We start from the raw sequence: 20,818 nt of genomic DNA, 5'->3' as shown, positions 1-20,818 counted from the left end.
TTTTTCTAGGATCTTGGGACTCTAAGGTGATCTAAAACCATTATAAAAGATAATTATAGAAACAGATATCTAAATAATCTTAGAATTGTCTAAATTAGGTTCAACTTATAAAAATACTATTTAATCAACATTATAAAGCATCCACTGCATATCAGCATTCAGATAGCAGACAGGGGCATAAATTGTTTCATGAATAATTAAAAACAAAAGCATCTAATATTATATAAAAGAGGTATATTTTACCTGGATTAGGTGAGGTAATGCTTTTAGTGTAAGGCAAAACCAAATCCCCAGTTTGCATGGAAGCAAATCATGCCACTGTGGTTTCATCAGCAATCTAAAGGGAAGGGGAAAAAAAAAAACAACATATGAGGAATATACAGAGAAAGGTGGGAGGCCAAATATTTTTAAAAAGTTCATCAATTCTTTTCTGAATGGCTACTTCAACAAAAAAATGAAGAAAGTATTCACTGAAATATTTATAACTACTTTATCATGAAATACAGTGGTCACAACAAATGCAATAGATACACCATATTAGAGAATCTAGGCTAAGATTTTGGGGAAGGGGTTCCTAATCAAGTTATGAAGATAAACAAAAGCCCTCTTTCTAACCTAGGCTTTTCATCACTTTTGTACAATGAATTCTTAAACCTTATGATTACTTCAGCTATAAAAAACTATCATCAGAGTGTTTCCAAGTGCTGACAACCAGATACGAAGACTGTAGCATAAACAAACCAATACATAAAAATTAACGTCATTTGCAGTTCACTGAAGCATTACTCACTAATGTCATCAGAATAGAAGACAAGCAGAATAGTCTCTGATCTCCATCCCACATTGATCCCAGTACATGCCCTGCTGTGTGAACTATTTAAACCCTTTATTCCTTTCTATGAATCAATAGAAGAAATGGTGGTATCTTTTTGAGTGTACTGCGTATCACTGCCTCTCTACATACTGTCACTCCTGAGCTAAGTGATAGGTCCATCTAATAGTACTTTGTTTCTAAAGTTCAGTATAAAAATTTCAAACTACAAGAATTTGAGAGATTATTTAAATATATATTAACATTTTATATGGGGAAAAAATCCTAAAGAAATTTTGCTTAAGATTAGACTTTGTCTCATAAACAATGGCACATTATTAGTCTTTTATAAGCCTACCACAGATATAAATGAGAGCACATGCAAATAGACATATATATGAAGTTGAATCATATTAAAAATGTATTTTAAAACAGTTTCAAATTATAAAGTATTTTTATATGCTCTCACCTTTCATTTTTTTCTGAAGCACCAAGTTTTGATACATCCACACTCTTGCCGCCAGTCTTTTTTTTCTTTTCCCTCTTTTTTCTACTTAGCAGTTCATCCTTAATGTGGAAAGAATTATGGTTACAGGTTATCATTAACATGTACACTTCAAATGTTATCTATACTCTTCTGTGAAGGGTAAACATTATAGAGGAACATTTATGCAAATGTATGTAGGGTCCAACATGATTAAGTAAAATCATCAATCTTTCACAATAACTGTTGCCATGGTATCCAGGCCTTAAACACACATGAAGTTCAGCACTGTCAGTCATGTGCATCTCCATAGCAATCAAAGTTTTCTAAGAAGAGAAAGCATTCAACTCACTTTTTCTCATTCATCCAACTTTAATCATGTCACTTCAAAAGGAATGAGTAAACAGATGCTAATTCATGAATACTGATAAATATGTTTGATTATCTTTAACATACAAATAAAAACCCATAAAAGAACAAACTATAGAGTAGCATATTAGACCAAAAAAAGTGTAATAATTTTTTTAACCAATTAATCTTTGAAGTTAGAATATTATATTCATTTTCAATTTTATTTATTTACCTAAAGTATTTTAAAAGTAAACATTCATTACATAAGAGCCTGTGACACAAAAAAATCTAAAATCAATCTTACATAAAAAATATTTCTATTTGGAAGATGACAATTAAAACATAGCTCTACTCTCTGATTTCCAGCTAGATATTTGGGCTTTCATAAAGTTTTGTAACAAACTCAAGTGCCACAATTTTTAAAGAAGGATATTTTCTTATTTCATGGGTTCTTCTTGACTTAGAAATATGTCAAACGTTAAACATTAAATATAAAACTATTAGAATGAGAAATATAAAGAGAGAAATAGAAATTTTCATCAGTTAAAAATGTCCGAAATTCCATATAAAATTAAGGAGGCCAGTTGATTTGATTTATTACTAATACTTACCAGTTGTTTTTCCAGGTAGATTGACCAAACCACAGCATAATGACCCACTGTGAGAATAATAAACAAGAGTAATGCCAGCTCAGCATTGCTCATTTTTCTCACCCGCCTGTAGTAGAATACAGGCTGTCGCCAATCTGGAAGTCCATTGATCAGAATATCATCATACCTACAGTAGCAAATATAACAGTTTTTCATGGGGAGTTTAAAAAAAACAACAACTTTATTTGTGCCTATATTACAAAGAAGAAAAAGAAAATAATTTATCCAAAATAGATAATGTTTATGTATCTTACCAGCATTACAATGTCTAGTAAATTCAAAGCACTGTAGATAGCTCTAGTCACTGACACTCTTGAAAAAAGTGCACAGTAATATACTGTGGATACCAGATCTCATGTTTTTACAGCACCCAAAGATGTGACTCCTACAGTGATACCCATACTAAAGGAGCTACATGTAGTCTACCTGTTTACTAGTCTATAGTAAAGACTCTACCATTGAAGTCAGCACCAGAAAGAAGGATCTCAATAAAAGAAACATTAAGATAAGAGCTGTTTGTTACCGTGAATTACATATTAATTGAATCAAACTCAGAATTAAGTTTCTAGTCAGTGCTTTTATTTCTACCCCTATATTATGGTGGCTTAAGGTTGAAATAATTTATACACATGATTTTATCAAAGCTTTTTAATGAGATAAAAGCATATAAAATTGAGCACCTTTTAATTTTGTATTGCTACATTCCTTTAGAAAACAAAAAAAAACCTCCCAAATTAGAAAGAGATGTGAAAACAACCACTGTTTATGTTAGATTTCTCAATAAAACTGTTTATTTATAAACATTAAGTGGCAATTTCCTTATTTTCTGGCTTTTGCTGGAAGAGAAGAAATTAACAAGTAAAAGCTTTCCTAGTCCTTTAAAAAGCTGATGCATTTTAAATCAGCTTTCTTGGTACTATCAGGATAAAAAAGTTACTTTAAAATAAATTTTCAACTGAATTTAAATTTCTTATCAATCATTGAACAAATATCTCTGAGGTTAAAAATAAGGAGTAACATTTATGATTGTAAAGCTCAAAATGGTCACACACAAAAACTGTGTGTTCAACACACACAACCTGTTAATCTTAATTGAACACAACTCATTAAATATTCTAATCACACTATTTCCAGAATTAAATCTTCACTGAAAGGCCTAATTTGGTGCAACACATTGACCAAAATATTTTAATTAAAAATATTCTGAGTTAGTCGCAGGCCTAATTACAGGAATAGAAATAGGGCCTATATTGTCAGGCAGGTCAGTAGAACTCAGTAGTAGGTTTTTCTCAAGTAAATTGACCGATCTAGGAATAATAGCGCAGCTGCTAAACTGCCAGTCTTGACATGTAAATCAATTTAAATGCAACAACTGCAGTAGCTACTTTGATAGTTATTAAATTGATACCTTGGAGATATGCTAAAAAAAATAAAGCGGAGGATTTATTACAGGCAACTTCTTTTTCTTTAGTAGAAAAACATTAGATATAATGCAAAATATATTTTATTAGCAAAACTAGAAAACCTGACTTTTTGATTAACTTGGGTTATTAAAAATACTATCAAATTGGAATAACCAATGTTGAACGCAAAGGACATTAATTAGTACTAAACTCTTAAAAAGCAAATTGTGTAATATACAAGAGTCTAAAAATTAATATATGGTTTTACAGTAGCTGGACTAGAAAAACTTGAGGTTAAATATTCTTTTTCAATATTTAAAGAAATTCTTGAATATTAACATCCAGATATAATAATGTCTTCATAAAAAACTATCATTCATGTTATCAAAAATTTATGTTTCTATCTTATATTTATGTTAATAAATATTTTATTTAATAACATAAATAATTTATGTTAATCTATTTTAAGTTAGAAATGTATAGGTAAAACGGTTTCAAGTGCTCTAACATAAGATTACAACATTCAAATGAAGTCCAATCAATTTTAAGTCTTGAATCTATTCTCAATCCATATTCTACTTCAGATTTGTTAAAGGAAAAAAAAGGTGAATGCAAAAATCATTATTTTCAGCAAACCTCTCCCATGAAATAATTTCATGTAAAAAGCATAGTTATTGATAAAGAACATCTAAGAAAATGGAGGCAATTCCTTAATAGCACTCTTAAGTACTAAATTTGTTTTGGATATAACTATAGCAGACAAGAAAACAGTTGAACTCGTAGCTAAGAATCTCATATCAAATATTTTATCACCATCATAACTGAAAGTGCTATGTGTCTGTTAACCACTACTATTTTCTACCCTGTGCATAAATTGTATTTAGTGCACAAATTCAAGATAGCAAAACCTCATGCACTGAACACATTAAACAGAACTAGATATTTACTAGTTCATGTCTGTCACTCTAAACAACAGTCTCTAAGGATTAAGCTTAGAATCAATGCTCTATTGATTTTACTATCAATGAACATTATGGCTCACACGACTGGCCATTTTAAGGAAAGATAGCTTCCATTATAGTTCACTTTTTAGAATATATGCTTTTAAAAGATAAATCACTGCTTTCCTGATAAAACATTGAAAATACATTTCTGAAAGTACACACAGACACTATTCTCATAAGTTACTTAAGAAGAAATATTGTGTTGACAACACACAAAATTTATAACACCACTTTATTAGGCTTTTCTATATTTAAACATATAATACTGTTAAAATGCTCTGTATTTGGGATTCACATAAACTGTTCTCAATTATTTATTAAAGCCAGATTAAAAATGTACAAATGTTTAAATGTGCTGTAAGATAAAAGAAATAGACCTCTATGATAAAAAATATCACTAATGCTAAAAATCATAGGGAACTATAATGGCATTTTCTTGGAAATCAAAACATTAATTGATCAATTCCACACATCCAACATATGGCCTAATGTATGCTTATTTCACTTGATTTTTCTTAAAATACACATCATGAACATAAAATAATGGTTACATAATCATTAGTGAGTTTCATACTATAATCTTCAATTCATCAAATATATTTAGGCCAATATAAACACTGGAAAACAAATTTTTTTTGAAGTTACCAGCAGAAAAATATATGGAAATTTAAAATGTTACCACCTTTTGAAATGTAAAATAGTGATTATGTAACTAAAATAAAAAATCTATATATTATGAAAATGAATATTTAAATAATTCTAGCATGTGCCTAGATTATGAATTTTCCATATTACAAAGCTTGAATTTTTAGTTTAAAACAATACTAACATAATTTCCATTTAGGTCACATTTTAACTTTGAATAAAAACTACTTGTACAAAGATTATAAAGAGAAAACAAGTCTAAATTAATTGCTCTCACTCTTCTTTCAAAAAAAAAATATATATATGCCAAAAATTGTGGTACACTGCACTTTATTTAGGAAAGGTGCTAAAATAAATTTCGTATTCTCAGAGTAATGTTTATTTTGATTCAAACACACCTGTGATCAAATTTACAATAACTAGTTAATGAATTTATAAAAGTTTAATAGATTAAGGCTGAGATAACTATACTTTTAACTGCATTTGTAAATAAAGCTTTATTTAGTAAACTAAAAAACACATTCAACTTGTATAACTATAGTAACATGAAATAGACAAAATATTTTAAAGCTGTATAACTGGGTTAGCAAAATAAGACTGGTTAAAAATTCGTAATAGATTTTAAACAAAAGTAGGTATGTTAATATTACTAAAGCACAATCTAGTATATAAATGTAATGACTGGTACTCAGTATTTTACCTCAACTAATGTTCAGGGCACTCATAAGAATCATTGAAACATAGCTGTGCTACTGGTTTCCCCAAACAAGTTAGCTAAGGAGTTTAGAGAAGGCTGCTAAGCTAGGCTTTCTTATAATAACCAGGAAAACCTGTTATAGGTATGCTTTAATAATGACAGTAAGGCCGGGTACAGTGGCTCATGCCTGTAATTCCAGTACTTTGGGAGGCTGAGGTGTGTGGGTCACCTGAGGTCAGGAGTTCAAGACCAGCCTGACCAACAGGTGAAATCCCATCTCTATTAAAAATACAAAAACTGCCGGGCGCGGTGGCTCACGCCTGTAATCCCAGCACTTTGGGAGGCCGAGGCGGGTGGATCACGAGGTCAAGAGATCAAGACCATTCTGGTCAACATGGTGAAACCCCGTCTCTGCTAAAACTACAAAAAAATTAGCTGGGCATGGTGGCACGTGCCTGTAGTCCCAGCTACTCAGGAGGCTGAGGCAGGAGAATTGCCTGAACCCAGGAGGCGGAGGTTGCAGTGAGCCGAGATCGCGCCATTGCACTCCAGCCTGGGCAACAGGGCAAGACTCCATTTCAAAATAAATAAATAAATAAATAATGACAGTGATTGGGTCTGAGAAATGCATCATTAGGCAAATTGTTAGGTGAGTTCCTCATTGTATGAACATCATGGTGTACTTACACAAACCTGTGAGGTATAGCTTCTATACACTTAGACTATATGGTATTAACTATTGCTTCTAGGCTATAAACCTGTATAGCATGTTACTGTACTGAATACTATAGGCAACTGTAACACAGTGGTAAATATTTGTATATCTAAACACAGAAAAGGTACAGTAAAAATACAGTATTATAATCTTATGGAGCTAGTATTATCTTTTTTGTTGTTGCTGTTGTTGTTGCTGTTTTAGAGATGGGGTCTCACTCTGTCATTCAGGCTGGAGTAAAGTGGCACGATCATGACTCACTGCAGCCTTGACCTCCCAGGCTCAAGCAATCTTCCTATCTCAGCTTCCAAAGTAGCAGAGACTACAGGCACACAACATCACACCCGGCTGATGTTTCTTAAGTTTTTGTAGAGATAGGGTCTTGCTATGTTGCCAGTGTTGGTCTCAAACTCCTGGGCTCAAGCCATCCTCCCACCTCAGCCTCCCAAAGTGTTAGGATTACAAGTGTGAGCCACTGCGCCTGGCTGGCATTGTATATGTGGTCCCTCATTGAATGAAATGCCATTATGCAGTACATGACTGTATTTTCATGCTATAGTCTATATTCTTGGGGAGAAAAAGGCTTAAAAGTTTATTCATAATTGCACTCCTAGGAATCTACCCAAGAGAAATGAAAACATATGTCCATCTGAAGATTTTTGTGAATGTTCATAGAAGCCTTGGTCATCATAGCCCCGAAGTGGAAACAATCCACATGTCCATCAATTGGTGAATAGATAAACATGAGCGGTATATCCATACAATGGAATCATGGTTCAGCAATAAAAAAGAATGAACTACTGTTATATGATACAATACAGATGAATCTCAAAAACCTTATGTTAATAAAAGCCAGATACAAAAAAATTATATATTGCATGACTGCATTTATAGGAAATGTCCAGAAAGGACAAATTTATATACACACTAAATAGATCAGTAATTGCCTGGAGCTGGAGATCAGGGAGGGGGACTACTGCAAATAGGCTTAAGGCTTTTTTGAAACGATGTAAATGTTCTAAAACTGGACTGTGCTGATGGTTTGTACAACTCTGTAAATAAACTAAAAAGCATTTAACTGTACACTTAAGTGACTTTTATTGCATGTAAATTATACCCAAATAAGGATGTTAAAAAAATCAAATAAAACTGGCCTTTCCTTTCTTTTTCTCTTTTTTTCTTTTGAGATAGGGTCTTGCTCTGTTGCCCAAGCTGGGTGTAGTAGCACCATTAGGGGAAGTTGCAGAGAGCCCTAATGGCACTACTACAATCCTCCCACCTTAGCCTCCTGAGTAGCTGAGACTACAGGCACGAGCCACCACACCAGGCTAACTTTTGTATTTTTTGTAGAGATGAGGTTTCTTCATATTGCCTAGGCTGGTTTCAAGCTCCTGAGTTCAAGGGATCTGCCCTCCCCAGCCTCCCGAAGTGCTAGAATTACAGATGTGAGTCAGTGTACCCAACCAGCTTTTCCTTTTTTTTTTTAAAAAAAGCTATTCAGTTTGTTTATTTATCTATTTTACTGCTATTCCCTTTTCCAGCAAAATTCAAATAATACATCTGATTTCAGAGAAAACACAATTATATAAAAGGGAAATAAATAGGAAACACGTCTATGACAGTTTCCCAAATCACCAATTCCTGGAAGGTTACACATTTAAAAGCATTATTTAATAAATATTTGTAGTAAATAATTGTGATACCAAAAAGCATTTTAAATATCAACATGTAGATAATCTTCTTTTAGAAGATAATGCTGACTGTGCTCTTTTTTTTCCTAAAGGAATTATAAACATTAAGTAATTGTCTGCAGAAATGTCTGTCTCCTATATGTTTAAATACTCATAGGTCACCTGGCCTCAGGCACAAGCTTCAGAGGAGTGATTTTTAGCTTGATTAGTTAAGACTTTTGCCTCAAGGAAAACCAGTTACCAAAGAGTTACTTGTGCCTCAAGGGGTATAAATACTACAGCTGTTTGTGTAACTGTCAGATTCATTTTTTCCACCAACTCTCTAAAATAAATGAGAGAACTAATCCTAAAGAGATGATGTTATTTATTAATAGATGATTCCATGTTAATGATGAAACAATTTATATGTAAGAAGTGATTTGTTTTGAAAAGATAGAAATAATTTTGGTAACGGAAAGAAATTATTACAAAGTTCACTGACTTTTAAGATAACAACAAACAAAAAGAAAAAAACCTCAAGCCAAAGATGTTAGAAGACTAAATAAAGCTACCTTTACAGGCACATTCTTGATATGTCAAATAAAACTAGGGGCTCACAGAGAAACCAACTAGAAAATATGCACAGAATGACCAAAACTTCTTTCAACAGACTTCTCGGACTCTTTCAACACCATGGATTATCTCAAACCAGAGGAATGTCTGCTATGGTATCTGGACCAATGCCAGCCCTTGTTTAAAGCGAAGAACACTTTTAAGAGAAGATCTTGAATCCTTGTGCTGTGTAATCTGACAAACAGAGGTATTCAGATTAAATGGTTAAGAAGATGAGAATCAAGACTGGTAGCTAACATTTTAGCATACAGACTAATTCCAGATAATACATTTGAGGAAAGATTCAGAATGTAACATAGCATAATTTATTGAGTTGTCTGAAGATGTATTAACCCCTATTGAGAGAAACAGATATTTAGTCTGGCTTTTGCTTAAATCTCAGATACCTAGGTATTGTTTTGTTTTGTTTTTTTAAAGGTATTCTTATACTGTAGAACAACATTTTCAAATTTTGGATTGTGGTCCACTAGTGTCTCATGAAATCCATTTAGTGAACCACAGCCAGCATTGTTTAAAAATAAATAAAAAACACCAAAAGACTAGTCTAGCCTTGAATAGAAAATAGTCTATTTCACAAGCAGTAAGTAGTATTTTGGGAAACTTTTGTTTTAGTTGTGTGTGTGTGTGTGTGTGTGTGTGTGTGTGTGTGTGTTGTGGTCTGACTTAAAAAACTTAGAAGCCTGCTGAAATGATGTCTACATCCCATACATTCTTTAAGAGTAGAGGAAAGAGGTCCCTGTGTAATCTCTTAAGTCACTGTCATTATAAACTACTATATAAATATATTGCCACTCCTCTGAAAGGGGCACAGAGAAGTCTTACTGTGAGGGGCTGCCTCCACTGTGAAGTTTAACCCTGAACACAGAATCACCAGAGCAGGGTAAAGGAAGGGAAGAAAGCAAAAGAAATAGAAGAAGGAGGCAAATTTTTCTTCTACTCCTATCTTCTACAGGGTTATAAGAGCTTATATAATTGGGTTTATTATTTTGAGAGTGAGAAAACATCAAGAAAGGGTACCAACCTTGACTATCACTAACAGTCTAATTCAAACATTTAAGGAATGTCAGTGGGGGTAAGAAGCACCGAGCCCCACGCACAGATAGGAACTATTACTGATATATGGGAAAGAATGGACATTTATTTGAATTCAGGGAGTATTTGTATTTCCCAAGGCATAAACATTCATGTTAAAAATCTTATTAAGGAAGCCAGGACTTGCTAACATTATGACTCATAACCCTGAAGCTTGTAAGTATCGAATCAATCTATTGAATACTTTCAATAAAATTAACTCTGCTTCAAACACACATTTTTAAAAGACTGCATTTCTTGGAAGGAACAAAAATAAAATACTAACGTAATGATAAAATGTTTAAGGAGACTTAATTCTTTATAAACTGTTGCATGAAATGATAACATCTTAATTCAAAAGCAGAAATGAACACTCACCTCTGCCTTCGTTCGTCATCCTTTAAAACTTCATAAATGGCCACCAACTAAAATAAAAGCATTACTTTAAAATAAAAATACTCTCAACTACAAGAAATCACATAGGAGGGTGAAGGTACTACAATACACATGCAGAAAATCCTATGTGCCCATATATACAATAAACAGATGCAATCTCAATTATGAGTAACACTTCATGTTTTGGTAGTACCTTAAGAGGTTAAAACTGCTTGATATCACAATAAATCGTTGTGACAGTTATAAAAGTAATAGTAAAAGTAAAGTGTGCATTTTAAAAGCAAAAGCTGTAATTTAGAGAAGAAAATTATGACATTTATGACCCTCCAAGAATTTAGAGATGCTAATAATACAAAATGGTAAAAATGTATTTTGTAGAAACTTGAATAAAAACATATATAATACTATATTTTTAAACTAGTACCTCATTTTCAAATGAAAATATTCCACATATAAGTGAATATTTCTACCAACAACATATTAATACATTTGTCACACACACACACACACAAATATATATATAATAGCATATTTCACTTACTTGTCTAAACTGAGTTTCTGCATTTTCATCTTTATTCTTGTCTGGATGTAAAGTTAGTGAAAGCTTACGATATGCTTTTCTGATGTCTGCAGATGAAGCATCCTGGAGGTGGTAGGGGGAGGGGAAAATACAAAGCAAACTTTGTCAGAAAAAGAAATTCCCAGAACCTTGTTAAGATCTGAGAAGACAGCCAACCAAGTGCAGGACCCCAGGCAATGTAATTTGAGCAATCAGTCTAACAACCAGGCTATGCAACCAGCCTGACCCACATGACTGAACAATTATTCAATCTAATTTGGCTCTCCTCTTAACTTTTCATTACCATACAGTCATTTAAAGAAGACAGTATTTGGCCAAACTTTTCAAACACTTGCCTTCCTAAAATTAACCAATAAATCTTTTTCAGTAATTAAGAGATCAAAAAGAAACAAATTAAAAATTAATACATCTGCGTGCCTTCAAAGAACCTCTTTATTTATTGGCAAATGTTAAAGCCAATTTCTGAATCCCAGGCTAACCATGTGGTTTCTTTATTGTTATTTATATTGAATTTATCATCTTAGCAACTACCTATGGAATCTCACTTTCACATGTCAAAAAGCATGCCTATCTGAAGGGAGTTAAATTTGCATTTACCAAAAATTATTATAATTAGAAAGAGTTAAATATACTGTACTTATCATTTACTTAGTACGTTAAAGGGTGTTTTCAATGTTGTCTAGCCTCCTCAGTCTGGTTTGTAAAAATAAATTTGCCAAATATTTATATATTACTAGTATAGTTTAAATACATTTAAAAGATAACCATAGTTCAATACTTAGATTAAGTGGATGTTAAAATTACATTTTATGTAATCCTGTATGCACAGGTAAAATCAGACAACATCATTTCTACAAGGCCAGTATAAAATGCATAATAATAACAAAGAATACACTGTCAAGTAGAGTTTAAAAGGAGGGGGAGGGAGAGCAGGGGGAGGAGCGGAAGAGGGTGGGGGGCTAGCCGAGGGATAGCATTAGGAGAAATACCTAATGTAGATGACAGGGTGATAGATGCAGCCAACCACCATGGCACATGTACACCTATGTAACAAACCTGCATGCTCTGCACATGTGCCCCAGAGCTTAAAGTATAACAGTAAAAGAAACAAAAAAAAAAAAACCCTTTTTCTGAGACAGTCTGATTCTGTCATCTAGGCTGGAGTGCAGTGGCACAATCTCAGCTCACTGTAACCTCCACCTCCTGGGTCCAAGTGATTTTCATGCCTCAGCCTCCAGAGTAGCTGGAATTATAGGCATATGTTATCACACCCAGCTAATTTTTGTATTTTTAGTAGAGATAGGATTTCCCCATGTTGGTCAGGCTGGTTTCGAACTCCTGACCTCAAGTGATCCAACCACCTCAGCCTCCTGAAGTGCTTAGGATTACAGGTGTGAGCCAGCGCACCTGGCTGGGGTTTAAAACTTGATCTGTATTAAACTTAAAATATATTCAAATAACATATTCATATTGGGCAAAATGACAGTAAAGCTGCTTATTAAGTGTCTCTCGTTTGATAGCAGGCACTCTAATTAATTCCAAAAACTACTAAGAAATTCAATGATGAAACACCAAACCAAACCAACACAAAAAATCTATATATCTCGGATTAAATATTATCAATAGTTTTTACAGAGAGTTTGAGAGAGACAAAGTGAGACTATAATTAGTCTGTCAGGCTTCTCTTTGTAAACCATTAGTTTTATTGCCAGTTGGGGCTTGTTGCTCCAGACTAGGATGTGAGTAAATAGTAAGTGTGAGTATTTTTGTGACTTGTGGAAGGCTGCGGAGTTATAAAATTACTAAAGTACTGCAGCTTACAGTGTTGTAATTTTCATTCTTATGTACTTAATAAAATCGATACATTCCCTACATAGACTACAGAAAACATGGTAGAAACAAATGATTATTTAATGAAAATCGGTGATGAATCCTTTTGTTAAGAAAAGACGTCAAGTGTCAAATGAATAACCAATCTCTAATTGGGATTTTAATTTTAGATTTTATTAAATTGGGACTATATCAAATTATTCCACAGGTAGGTTTCATATAAAATAAGAGCTATATATTTTCTTCTATTATAAAATTAATACATGCTCACTATGGAACATTTCTTACTTTAAAATAAAAACAACTAATAGTCACCTAAGGCATTTCCCTGCTTCCAGTCTTGCCATTCTGATCCCTCAATCCTCCATTTTTCTGCCACCATATGTATCCCAAATGTAAATGTGGTTGGACCACTCTCCTACTTTAAATCCTTGAGCAGCTACCAGGTGCCTACATCACCTGCGTTTTCTAATTTTTTTTAGCCTTATCTCCCAACTGCTTGGCTCATCCTCCTGGTCCCCCAGATCAGGACGGGGAATACATTTCACCAACCTCATGTTGTTTCCCCCAGCTACTGATACAGACAGCTCTCTTCTGTCTAACAAACAATAATACACAAATACTGCCTATCTTCCTCTTGAGAATCTATCCAGTAATTTCACCAATAAACTCTACCTTAAGTCGATACAGGCGAAAAACATGAAGAGTTTCTTATTTACAAAGACATGTTCTAGACAAGTTGTACTTCAAACTAGCTTATGTATTTATTTAATAGTAGGTACTCAATGAATTCAAACCCAGAAAATGTTGCTTCAGAATCAGATCCCTTTATGTCGGCTGTTTAGCTTCAGATTTGGGCCGAGTAACTTCCCAGTGAGATACAGTTTTGGGAAGGCAGTGAGAACAACTGTTACATTCCTGACCTGATAAACTATATGCAACATGTCCACATAACTACAACGTGAATATGTTCCATTGGAGTTTTAATGGTAAATAGCCTGGTATGTATTGTCTTCTTTAATACATTTGACATCACACTTTTATTATAGGCCTGAATGTTAGAACACTCATCTCCCATATTCACTGGATTAGACATTTTATCTCTCCAGCTTGCAGAGAAATTTTTTTGATAGCACATGAGTGAATTGGCTATCGTTAATTCTTTTCATATTAGATCTACCGTATTCATATGCTAGAATTCTTTTCCTTCTAAATGTGATATGGCTCTTTGGCAAGCTAAACATGAACTATTCTAACAGTCAGGAGACCTCTATAAGGAAGAGACTTATCGTTTGGAAAAAAAACAAAACAAAAAAACAACTCTGAGGCTGGGTATGGTGGCCCATGCCTATAATCCCAGCATTTTGGAAGGCTGAGGTAGGCAGATCACTTGAGCCCAAGAGTTTGAGACACGCCTGGGCAACATGCAAAAACCCCATCTGTGCAAAACATTAAAAAAATTAGCTGGGTGTGGTGGCATGCGCCTGTAATACCAGCTACTAGGGAGGCTGAGGTGGGGGTGTTACTTGAGCCCAGGAAGTCGAGGCTGCAGTGAGCTGTGACTGTGCCACTACACTCCAGTCTGGGCAACACAGTGAAATCCTGTCTCCAAAACAACAACAAACTCTGAAAATTAATATAAGCTTATCAAAATGGAAATAATGCAATGGAATGTCAGCAAAAACAGCATGTTAGGGAAGTCCAAGTTCGCCCCTCCACAAAACTGGCAAAAACTGTCAGAATCAAATTTATCTGATCTCTGAAAACCAGTCAAAATTTACAGCAATTAGGCAAGCACTTAAGGAAAAGACGATTCTCTAAGGGTCTTAAAGATGCCAACCATAGTCCTTGGTTAGGTTCCTGGTACCAGAGAAAGCAGAGTTGACCTTGTTCTCAAAGAGCTGTGGTTTTGTTTTAACCTCTCTGTTGGCTTAAACTGTATAAAAGGGCTTGCTTTTACTTTGCCAAACTCAGAACTCTATCAGGGCAGATAGGCCATTTGTCATAAACATTTAGTCTTATTGATTTATTGATTGACTGAAACAGGGTTTTTGCCATGTTGCCCAGTCTGGTCTCAAATTCCTGAGCTCAAGCAATCCACCTGCCTTGGCCTCCCAAAGTGCTGGGATTATAGGCACGAGCCACTGTGCCTGGTCCAAAGGCAAATGTATTAGCTAGTGCTGAATGGGATAAGGGGTAGCTACTGAGGCAAACAATGGATGTAATAAATTGTTTCTATAAATATAGAAAAAAGCTTGTAAGGATACAAAAGTATTTTTATAGAGCTATATATATGTTTGTGTTTTAAGCTAAGTGTTATGAAAGAGTCAAAAAGTTAAAAAATTTAAAAGTTCATAAAGTAGAAATGTTACATAGTAAGCTAAGGCTGATTATCAAGAAGCTTGGGGATATGAGGAAAATCTGGTTGTGACATCTGTCACCCCACTGATCATCAGGTTTGATTCGACTAATCTGGCTGGCTAGGCTGGTGTTCCCTTCTTCCCTCACGGCTCCATGTGCGTCCCTCCCAAAGCTGCATGCTCGGTCGAACAGGATGACCATCCCCGATAGAGGAGGACCAGTCTTTGGTCAAGGGTATATGAGGAGCTGCACTCCCCTGCTAGAACCGCCAAACAAGCTCTCAAAAAGTTTGGGAAGACAGACTGAAGAATGAGATGTTTTAGGGACTAAGGGCTTTGAAAGCTCCTACATATTCCTTGGAAACTAGAAGGCCATGTTCATGCCCAAGACAGAACACAGGCTCAGAAAAACTTGAGAAGGCCCTAAGTTCTCAATTCTGGCTGATCTTCAGGCTCTGCACTACCAGAAACTGAAGCTAAGAAACATGTAAACTATCCAAATGAATGTTGAAGGCATGACCCCAAGATATACACAGTCTACTAGCAAACACTGGAAATATATATATATATTAGTATTTATTTATTTATGTGTGTATGGTTATATACCACACAACAATATTTCCATTAACAATGAATAGCATATATGATGGTGGTCCCATAACAACACAATGGAGCTAAAAAATTTATATCTTCTAGTGATATCTTACCTTTCTTAATGTCATAGTGCAATGTATTACTCATGTGTTTGTGGTGATGCTGGTGTAAACAAACCTACTGTGCTGCCAGTTCTATAAAAGTATAGTCTATACAATTATGTATTGTACATATTTGATGATAATAAATAACCATGTTACTGGGTTATGTATTTACTAAACTACTATGGTTATTTTAGAGTGAACTTTTTAAAAAAATATGAAGCACCTCAGGCAGGTCCTTCAGGAGGTATTCCAGAAGAAGGCATTGTTATAAAAGATGACAGTTCCATGCATGTTACTAATCCTGAAGACCTTCCAATTAAATGACATATGATATTAGCGATCGCGACCCCGTGTAGGCCTAAGCTAATGTGTGTTTGTGTCTTAGTTTTTAACAAAAAAGTTTAAAAATTAAAAATTAAATAATTTTAAATATAGAAAAAAGCTTATAAGGATATAAAATATTTTTATACAGCTATATATGAGTTTGTGTTTAAAGCTAAGTGTTATTACAAAAAAGTCAAAAAGTTAAAAAGTTTATAAAGTAGAAATGTTACATAATAAGCTATGATTAATTAATTACTGAAGAGATCATATAATTTTTTTATAAATTTAGTGTAGTTTAAGTGTACAGTGTTTATACTATAGTGTACAGTAACGTCCTAGGCCTTCACATTCACTTACTACTTATTCATTGACTCACCCAGAGCAACTTCCACTCCTGCAAGATCCATTCACAGTAAATACCTTATATACATATACTTTTTGCCTATTATACTGGGTTTTGTTTTACTGAGATGGAGTTTCGCTCTTGTTGTCCAGGCTGGAGGGCAATGGCATAACCACTGCAACTTCCACCTCCTGGGTTCAAGTGATTCTCCTGCCTCAGCCTCCCAAGTAGCTGGGATTAGATGTGCCTGCCTCCATACCCGGCTAATTTTTGTATTTTTAGTAAAGATGGGGTTTCACCATGTTGGCCAGGCTGGTCTCGAACTCCTGATCTCGGGTAATCTGCCCACCTCGGCCTTCCAAAGTGCTGGGATTACAGGCGTAAGCCACTGTGCCTGGCTTATATATTGTATTTTTACTATGCTTAAATATGTTTAGATACACAAATACTTTTGTGTTACAATTGCCTACAGTGTTCAGTACAGTAACATGCTATACAGGTTTGTGGCCTAGGAGCAGTAGGCTATACCATATAGCCTAGAATTGTAGTAGGCTATACCATCTAGATTTGTATAAATACACTGTGATATTCACACAAAGACAAAATTGCCAAGTGATGTATTTCTCAGAATGCATCCCTGTCATTAAGCAATGCATGACTATATATTTCTGGGTCCAAGTGTTAAGACAATATCTGCCAAATCATTAGTTGACCAGGGATTCTAAGATAACTGAACAGAAATTCTAGTGGCCATACACAGCACAGAATATAAACTTTACAAAAGTGTCTAGAAAAGTCTCTAAACAAACAACACCAACTACAATAAACAGCAACAAAAACATCTAAGAAAGTAGAAAAATATCACTGCCACATTATATATCTGAAATGTCTAATGCTCAGTGAAAAATTATGAGGCATGCAAAGAAACAAGAAAGTATGATTCACACACAGAGAAAAAAGGAATTAACAGAAACTGTCCCTGAGGAAATCCATATATAGGATTTACTATACAAAGTCTCTAAATCAGTTATTTTAAATATGCTTGAAGAGTATATACAAAGAACTAAAGGAAAATATGAGAATAATGTCTCACATAATTGAGAATATCAACAAAAATAAACTTTAAAAAGAAACAAAATAGAAATTCTGGACTAGAAAAATGTAATAATTGAAATGAAAATTTTACTAGTTGAGGCTCAACAGCAGGTTTGAGTAGGCAGAAGAAAGACTCAATGAACATTTAGATAGATCAATAGAGATTACCTGATCTGGGGAGCAGAAGGGAAAAAAAAAAAGAAGAAAATGAACAAAGCCTAATAGGCCCGTGGAACACTATTAAAAGCACCAACAAACATAATGAGTCTTCAAGAGGGAGAGGAAGAAGAGGCAAAAAACATATTTGAAGAAGAAAATGACTGCAACTTCAAAATTTTGATGAGAGACATAAACCTACATATCTAAGAATCTCAACAAATCCCAAGTAGGAGAAAACTGAAGAAAACCTAGAAACATTCTAATCAAACCGTTAAAAGAAAAAGAGTCCTGAAAGAAGCAAAAGAAGCAACTTATCATGTACAAGGGATCTTCAATAAAGTTAACAGCTAATTTCTCATCAGAGATTATGAAGGGTAGAAGGTAGTAAAGTAACAACAAAAGAATCTGTCAACCAAGAAGTCTACATCCAACAAAACTATCCCTCAAAAACAAAATAAACTGTGATATCCCAGTGAAAAAATTAGAATTCACTGCTAGAAGACATGCTTTATAAGAAATGCTACAAGGAGTCCTTCAAGCTGAAAGAAAAAAAAAATACTAGACAGTAATTCACATCAGCACAAACAAATAAAAAACACTGGTAAAGACAATGCTGTGGTCTAAATGTTTGCATCCTTCCAAAACTCATGTGTTGAAATCTAATCCCCCATGTGATGATATTAAGAGGTGAGGCCTTTGAGAAGTGATTAGGTCAAGTGGAATTAGTGCCCTTGTAGAAGATGTCCCATAGAGCTGTCCCTTTTTTGCCCTTCTGCCCTGGGAGGACACACAGATGGTACCATTTATGAGGAATGAGCCCTCACCAGACAGTGAAAATGCTAGTATCTTGGTCTTGGACTTCCCAGTCCCTAGAAATGCGAGCAACAAATTTCTGTTGTTTATAAATTACCCAGCATAAAGTATTTTGTTATAGCATTATAGAGTACGACAGGCAACTACATAGATAAATATAAAAGTCATTATTAATGTATTTTGGTCAGCAACTTCAATTTTACTCTACATGATTTAAAAGACAATTACATAAAGCAGTAATTATACATCTCTGTTATGGATAAATAATATAAATCTATGTCTATGGCATACATTATATACATAAAAATGTAATCTATGACAATAAACAACATAAGGAAGAGAGAACAGTGTTTGTTAAAGGAGCAACATTTTTTATTCTTTTTTAAATTAATTTTTAATTTTTCTTACTTGCATCTCACATTCTAGCAAAAAGTTTTACATGATTGAAACTAAACTGGTATTAATACACACTGGACTGCTATAAATTAAGACGTTAATTATAGTTCCCATGGCAAAAATTAAGAATATAAAGATCTACAGTAAAAGAAATGAAAAGTGAATCAAATAGTATGCTAGAAAAAAAACTGAATACAAAAAAAGGTAGTAATGGATGAACTGGAGAACAAAGAAGACATATAATATACAGAAAACAAATAGCAAAACAGCAGAAGTAAGTCATTCCTTATCTGTATTTTCTTTAAAATTAAATGGGTTAAACTCTCCAATTAAAATGAAGATATTGACAATGAATTCAAAACAAACATGATCCATCTACAGTAAGTCCTCGCTTAAGGTCATTAATAGGTTCTTAGAAACTGCAACTTTAAGAAAAATGACATATAACGAAAAAAGTTTTTTTCATGTCATAATGAAACAACATTGAAGGAAATGATGTTACTTAAAGACCTACTACAAGTCGTAGTTTCTAAGACTCTACTAATGATGGCAAGTGAGGATTTTTTTTGTACATTGTGTCTATAGGAGACTCACTTTAGAACCAAGATACAGAAAGGTCAAAGGTGAATGGATGAAAAAAAGATAATTCCTTGCAAACAGTAACTAAAAGAGAGCTGGGTGGCTATACCAATATTAGACAAAATCAATTTTAACACAAAAATGGTTACAAAAGACAAAGGACATTATATAATGACAAAAAAGTTAAATCCATCAAGAAGATATAACAATAAAAATAACATAAACATGCACCTAACAGAGCCCCAAAATATATGAAGATTTAACAGAACTGAAAGGAGAAATAGACAATTCTATAGTAATGGAAACTTCAACACTACTTTTAATAATGACTAGAACAATCAGAAAGAACAGTAAGAAAACAAAAGACTTGAACAACAGTATAAACCAACTAGACACATCTAACAGAAAGATACAGAACATTCCACCCAAAAAGAGAATATACATTTTTCTCAAGTGCATATGGAATACCAGTCAAGATATACCATATTTTAGGCTATAAAATAGGTCTCAATAAATTTTAAAAGACTGAAATTATACCATGTTATCTATATTCTCCAACCATAATGAAATCAGAAATCAATGACAAAAGGAAATTTGAAAAATTCACGAGTATGTGAAAATTAAACAACACACTTTTAAACAATAAGTAATCAAAAAGGAAATTAGAAAATACTGTGATAAGAATGAAAGTGCCATTATATTGTCTCTCCCTAAGATAACTGTGAATGTGTTAGAAGACTATCCTCAGTAGCAGGAGAGAAACCTATGGTCTTTTTAAAAGAATAAAACTGAAAAGCTCTTTCTTCCATTATGTTTAGAATGTTTGAGACTAAAATAGGAAAGGCCATAAAATATCAGGATTTGATCACTTGTTAGATATTCTTTTTGGATTCATTCCTTCTGGAAGATTTTAGTTCATTAATGTTAATAGTTAATTATAACTATTTTTCTAATTTAAGACAACTGAGGATTAAGTAAAAACAAAATTAAATCACGATATTTAGTGTTTAAAGTTAAAAACAAATCACTAGAGAAGGATATGAATGAAAATGAAAACAACATGCTGAAATGTAGGATGCAGTAAAAACAGCGCTCAGAAGAAAAAAAAGAA

At 33.6% G+C, this 20,818-nt stretch overlaps 1 protein-coding gene across 1 annotated transcript in view; it reads right to left on the bottom strand.

Annotated features, from left to right (window-relative positions):
- Nucleotides 1-20,818, bottom strand: part of DNAJC1 (DnaJ heat shock protein family (Hsp40) member C1) — a 216,974-nt gene that overhangs the window by 124,036 nt on the left and 72,120 nt on the right. Inside the window, exons 2-6 of the mRNA XM_017511880.1 lie at nucleotides 11,072-11,173; nucleotides 10,513-10,559; nucleotides 2,258-2,423; nucleotides 1,281-1,378; nucleotides 244-337 (exon numbers count right to left, since the gene is read on the bottom strand). Of these exons, the coding sequence (XP_017367369.1) occupies nucleotides 244-337; nucleotides 1,281-1,378; nucleotides 2,258-2,423; nucleotides 10,513-10,559; nucleotides 11,072-11,173 (507 nt within the window). The remainder of the gene's footprint in view (nucleotides 1-243; nucleotides 338-1,280; nucleotides 1,379-2,257; nucleotides 2,424-10,512; nucleotides 10,560-11,071; nucleotides 11,174-20,818) is intronic.

The sequence above is a fragment of the Cebus imitator genome, unplaced genomic scaffold, assembly GCF_001604975.1.
Source record: "Cebus imitator isolate Cc_AM_T3 unplaced genomic scaffold, Cebus_imitator-1.0 Scaffold456, whole genome shotgun sequence".
NCBI lineage: Eukaryota > Metazoa > Chordata > Mammalia > Primates > Cebidae > Cebus > Cebus imitator.
The sequence above is the reverse complement of the archived record's forward strand: the minus strand, read 5'-3'. Positions and strand labels throughout refer to the sequence as shown.